Consider the following 6,000-nt stretch of genomic DNA (forward strand, 5'->3'; position numbering starts at 1 on the left):
AGCTGGCAGGGATCCAGCCTGGGAGCTGAGAACCGACAGGGGGCCCTGGGAGCTGTAGTTCCTTGGTTAGCTCCCTGCCTATAGAGCCAGCCCTGGAGCAGGGAAAGAACTACATTTCCCAGCATTCCCTTGGCTGCTATCAACAGGAAAGGGAGGGGGAGGGAATATTGTAGCTGAAACCTCATGCTGCAGCTTGCTGTGAATGGAGAGATCATTGCTAGAGTGGGGTGGCGCTGTGAATGGAGAACAAGTGTGCCCAAGGAGTAGAAGGCTTTGGCCCAGATATCCCCTTCAGAAGACATCCCCAAACTGGATTAGGGATACTGGTGGGACCTCACCTTACAGCCCCCGAAGAAGGAATGGACAGTGCCCCTCTCTAGCTGAAGCCTAGCAAGGGAGGTACGTGGATCCCACTAGAATTTAAAATGAAAAGTAAGGGAGGGGAGGCTCTGGACCTGGGCAGCATTAGATACAGTACCAGGCACGTAGGAGGATTTCCACTTCTCAGCCATGGAAGCAGAAATTGACTTCTCCTTTCCAGATTTAGCTAATATTCAGAAAGGGAATCTAGCACCTGCCTTCCAGATTTGAACACCTCAACATTCAGGAGTGCTCAAGCTCAAGTTGGGCAGCTGTTACTTCATTTCTCCCAAATCAAATATACTGATCCACTGTAATTTGCTGTAGAAAAAGTAGGATACAATTGAGCAAGAAATGCTTCCCAGTGGTTTTTAGGACTGGAATTGCTATTTTCAACAGCCATTGCCTTTTTTTTTTTTTTAGTTTTATTTGTTTAAAAGGAAGACAGTGATATTGCATGGCAAATTCCCCATAGAAAGAAAGAGTGGAACAAAAGAATAATAAAGGCACCTCAACTTTTCCTCATTTATGCAGGACAGTCTTATAATATGCATCCAGATAGCCTCCAATCACACAAGCTGAAAATTGTTCCACTTTACTGCAGTTCTGTAACCATATGGGAACCAATCCTGTCTGTGTTCTGTGCACAACCAAAATGCCTGCTGAATGACCTGCCCTGGGAGCAAGTTTCAAGTGACCCAGGGCTGGGGAGGAAGGAGGGTGCAGATGGTGGGTGGGGAGAGCCCAGGGCTGGGGCAGCAGGGGGTGGGGGGGCACTGGTGGGGTGGAAGGGGGGAGCCCAGAGCTGGGGCAGCAAGGGGTATGTGTGTGTATGGGGAGAGCCCAGGGCTAGGATGGCAGGGGGTGCGGGTAGGAGGAGGCCCAGAGCTGGGACAGCAGGGAATGCAGGGGGGGGGGGGGACAGCCCAGGGCTGGGGCGGCAGGGGGGTGCGAGTGGGGGGAGGCCCAGAGCTGGGGCAGCAGGGGATGCAGGTGGGGGGGGAGAGCCCAGGGCTGGGGCGGCAGGGGGGTGCGAGTGGGGGGAGGCCCAGAGCTGGGGCAGCAGGGGATGCAGGTTGGGGGGGAGAGCCCAGGGCTGGGGCGGCAGGGGGGTGCGGGTGGGGGGAGGCCCAGAGCTGGGGCAGCAGGGAATGCAGGTGGGGGGGGGTGCGAGTGGGGGGAGGCCCAGAGCTGGGGCAGCAGGGGATGCAGGTTGGGGGGGAGAGCCCAGGGCTGGGGCGGCAGGGGGGTGCGGGTGGGGGAAGGCCCAGAGCTGGGGCAGCAGGGAGGTGCAGGGGGGAGCCCAGGGCTGGGGTGGGGGCAGGCAAAAAAATTTTTGCTTGGGGTGGCAAAAAACCTAGAGCCGGCCCTGCTCAAGAGGCAACAAAGGATTTCATAGAGATGTAGGGGATGAGACAGGCAGATGAAGCTGATGTTTCGCTCACTTGCTTTCAGCGGTGGCTCCAGGCACCAGTGCTCCAAGCGCGTGCCTGGGGCGGCAAGCCGCGGGGGGTGCCCTGCTGGTCCCTGCGAGGGCAGCAGTCAGGCAGCCTTTGGCGGCTTGCCTGCGGGAGGTCTGCCGGTCCTGCGGATTCGGCGGCAATTCAGCGGCGGGTACGCCGAAGCCGCAAGACCGGGGACCTCCCGCAGGCATGCCGCCGAAGGCTGCCCAACTTCTGTGCTTGGGGCCGTAAAAAAGCTAGAGCCACCCCTGCTTGCTCTGCGACTCTGCAGGCCAATTAACTGGTCCCGTGCAGGCTTACAGGTATGGTTTGTAACGTGTAAAAAGCCTGAAGTGGCTGAGAACTGAAAAATGGACGGTAACAGCCTGTAAGTCACAGTGATTTGACCCTGGTGAAATCCTGAAGAACAAAGAGCTCTCGCTCCTGCTTGTAGCTGTTTCCATGGCCTCACTCTGACTCTACAGACACTCCAGGCTTCAGAGTGACAGAAACAATCCTGGAAGCTGGTTGTATAGATTGTGCCACTGATTTCTGTCTGTGTGCGCACAGGGGCAGAGTGAACACAGCAGGTGATCAGCAGGGATGTGTTTCTTGAGGGAGGAATTCCCTCCACACACGGCTTGGGCACCCCAAGTCGCATTTACAACCTAACAGGTGACACAGGGTGTATTTCACCCATACACATCACTCCTCTCCACCCACCCTAGAAATACATCCCCTTGGGAGTAGTGCTTGCTGTGTAAATGGCACAGCGACAGGGCAGGACAGTGAGAGACAGGAAGTGGGGCAATACCACATCCGAGTCACTTAAAGGGACACTGTCAACTTGAATTTTTTTAAATTGACTAATTTCAAACAATTCTGTTTTGGGGGAGAGCCCCCTTTAAACAGTGCATCCCGAGTTGAAAGGAAGAGGAGTTCTGTGCTCCCCTGTTGATGTTAAAGGGGGTCTGCTCAGTTAGTCATTTTCTTCTGTAGTTGACTGATGGTTCAAGGAAATTACTGTTTGAGTAGCCCCAGTCATGGCTCATCAGTGTAGTTTGAACCTGACACTTTTAGCAGTAAAAGCATGGGCCTCTACCATTTGACCTAAAAGAGTAAGTCCATAAGCTGGTAGCAGTAGTAGACTCTTGTCCTCTATGTGGAGCAGGCATTAGTGGGGAGGACACAGTCCATGTAGCCAGAGTGTCATACTGTCAAATGACAAAATAAACAAAAAAAATGGAAAAGAGTATTTTCTCTACACTGACTTCCTACAGGTTCAGTCATCTCAAGTGTTACTCATAACATCATAACTACAAAACCAGCAGATGAATGTGATTTGCAAGTTGAACGTGTCCCTTTAAACCAGCAGGAAATACTGTGCTGGGTGAATCTCATGGGTTGGAATTGGGATGCTTTTCTGGATCTCGTGGGTGCAAATTTCTCCTGAGGTTTCTGGCTCTCCTGGCATCCAGCTCTGGCCTGAAATACTGTGGGAATGGTGTTTCCCTTGGCATTTTGGCTCTTGTGTTGCCATTCCCCATCAGAGTCCAGAAGCACCGAGGCAAATGCAAACACGAGGAATAGAATCATAGGACTGGAAGGGACCTCGAGAGGTCATCTAGTCCAGTCCCCTGCACTCAAGGCAGGACTGAGTATAATCTAGACCATCCCTGACAGGTGTTTGTCCAACCTGCTCTTAAAAATCTCCAGTGATGGAGATTTCACAACCTCCCGGGGCAATTTATTCCAGTGCATAATCACCCTGACAGTTAGAAAGTTTTTCCTAATGTCCAACCTAAACCTCCCTTGCTGCAATTCAAGCCCATTGCTTCTTGTCCTAGCCTCAGAGGTTGAGAAAAACAATTTTTCTCCCTCCTCCTTGTAACAACCTTTTACATACTTGAAAACTGTGATCATGTCCCCTCTCAGTCTTCTCTTTTCCAGATTAAACAAACCCAATTTTTTCAGTCTTCCCTCCTAGGTCATGTTTTCTAGACCTCTAATCATTTTTGTTGCTCTTCTCTGGAATCTCCAGTTTGTCCACATCTTTCCTGAAATGTGGTAGCCAGAACTGGACACAATACTCCAATTGAGGCCTAATCAGCGTGCAGTAGAGCAGAAGAATTACTTCTCGTGTCTTGCTTACAACACTCCTGCTAATACAGCCCAGAATGATGTTCACTTTTTTTGCAACAGTGTTACACTGTTGACTCATATTTAGCTTATGGTCCCCTATGACCCCCCAGATCCCTTTCTGCAGTCCTCCTTCCTAGGCAGTCATTTCCCATTTTGTAGGTGTGCAACTGATCGTTCCTTCCTAAGTGGAGCACTTTGCATTTGTCCTTATTGAATTTCATCCTATTTACTTTAGACCATTTCTCCAATTTGTCCAGATCATTTTGAATTTTAATCCTATCCTCCAAAGCACTTGCAACCCCTCCCAGCTTGGTATCATCCGCAAACTTTATAAGTGTACTCTCTATGCCATTATCTAAATCAGGGGTCGGCAACCTTTCAGAAGTGGTGTGCCAAGTCTTCATTTATTCACTCTAATTTAAGGTTTCGCGTGCCAGTCATACATTTTAACGTTTTTAGAAGGTCTCTTTCTGTAAGTCTATAATATATAACTAAACTATTGTTGTATGTAAAGAAAATAAGGTTTTAAAAATGTTTAATAAGCTTCATTTAAAATGAAATTAAAATGCAGAGCCCACCCAGACTGGTGGCCGGGACCCGGGCGGCATGAGTGCCACTGAAAATCAGCTCGTGTGCCGCCTTCGGCGTAAGTGCCATAGGTTGCCTACCCCTGATCTAAATCATTGATGAAGATACGGAACAGAACCAGACCCAGAACTGATCCCTGCTGGACCCCACTCATTATGCCCTTCCAGCATGACTGTGAGCCACTGGATGGATGGGAAGGATGGGAACAGTGACCTTGGCTTTTGAGACCCTTCAAAGCTTGCTCAGAACTTGGTTCCAGAAGCAGGCGATGGGCTGGCAGTGCAGGGCTCTGACCTCTTGAACAGATTCACCCTGATTAGCATTTATGTTGGTGGATGTAACTCCCCAGGCTGGGATCTGGCCAGTGGCAAAGCCCTGAGATCCTGAGCACCTCAGCTTTGTGTCTCACACCCATCTCACAGCTGGGGCTGGTCACTGAGGAGCTGGGCTGCTGGTGACGGGGGCTCAAGGGGTGAACATTAATGCCTAGTCCTGATCCCTTCCTGTTCCTCTTGCAGATAAACCCAAGGGAACTCCACCAAGGGACAATGTAAGTGCAACATCCCCCCTCCCCAGTTCTGCTGCTCCCTCCCTGCTGCTCTCTGGCCTTTGTCTGCCCCTGTCCCCTCACTCACTGTCCACGTGCCCTCTCCAGGAGGAATACTATGTCAGCTACTCTGTGCTTCCGGACTCCAAGCCCACCTGGGAGTCAGCCGCAGGAGCGAGGGCTCCAAAAGGGAAATCCCTACCCGACAGTGACATTTATGAAAACGTTCCCCACCTGTGACCTGCGAGTGACTCCAGCCCATCCCCTGGCCCAGCCTGGGGGAGCCTGACTGCCTCATTAACCCTTCACTCCCCTGCTTGGCATGTAGAGCATGGAATGCAGCACATGCAGGCTGGGGCCATGGGGGCCTTGTCCCTGGCTGGTGCCCTCTGCATTGGGACTGACAAGCCGGAGCAGAGATGGAGGCAAATGCTCTGGGTCTGCACAGCTGCTGCTGCCTAGTGAGGCGTCGTGAGCAGATGATTTGCTGAGGGGCCCAGGCAGCAGCCGTAATCTCTGTTAATCCCTGTGATGGGTCTGTGCCTCTCCATCCCAGGGGGTTGCCGGCTTGGCTGTTGCGCATGGAGGATCTGGCCCAGTGGGACTTGTGACAACTGGGCTAATTCGCCCTGCCACCAATAAAGGTTGGATTTGCTACATGGTTTGTCTTTGAGATTCTTTCATTTGCTTAAAATGGCTTTATGTACAGCCCTTGTCCCCGGGGACTGACCCACGGGAAGTGCCCTCTGCCTGTCCTGCTCGCCTAGACCCCGTGCAAGGACATGCTGAATAGAAACTCATCCATGGCTTGATCCTGGAGAGAGCAGGGTCAGGGTAACACCCAGTGAGCAAGTCTGGTCACTAGGGAACCTGCAGCTGGGAGAGAGATTTTCCATCCTGCTTGGCTATAATGCTGGAATA

The 6,000-nt window shown here is 51.8% G+C and overlaps 1 protein-coding gene across 1 annotated transcript in view; it reads left to right on the top strand.

Annotated features, from left to right (window-relative positions):
• Window positions 1-5,705, top strand: part of LOC123351487 (Fc receptor-like protein 3) — a 28,512-nt gene extending 22,807 nt beyond the window's left edge. The window contains exons 13-14 of the mRNA XM_044990873.1: window positions 5,051-5,082; window positions 5,188-5,705. Coding sequence (XP_044846808.1) covers window positions 5,051-5,082; window positions 5,188-5,319 — 164 coding nt within the window. The 3' untranslated portion in view covers window positions 5,320-5,705. The remainder of the gene's footprint in view (window positions 1-5,050; window positions 5,083-5,187) is intronic.
• The last annotated feature ends 295 nt before the right edge of the window (window positions 5,706-6,000 follow it).

This window comes from Mauremys mutica, chromosome 17, assembly GCF_020497125.1.
Source record: "Mauremys mutica isolate MM-2020 ecotype Southern chromosome 17, ASM2049712v1, whole genome shotgun sequence".
Lineage (NCBI taxonomy): Eukaryota > Metazoa > Chordata > Testudines > Geoemydidae > Mauremys > Mauremys mutica.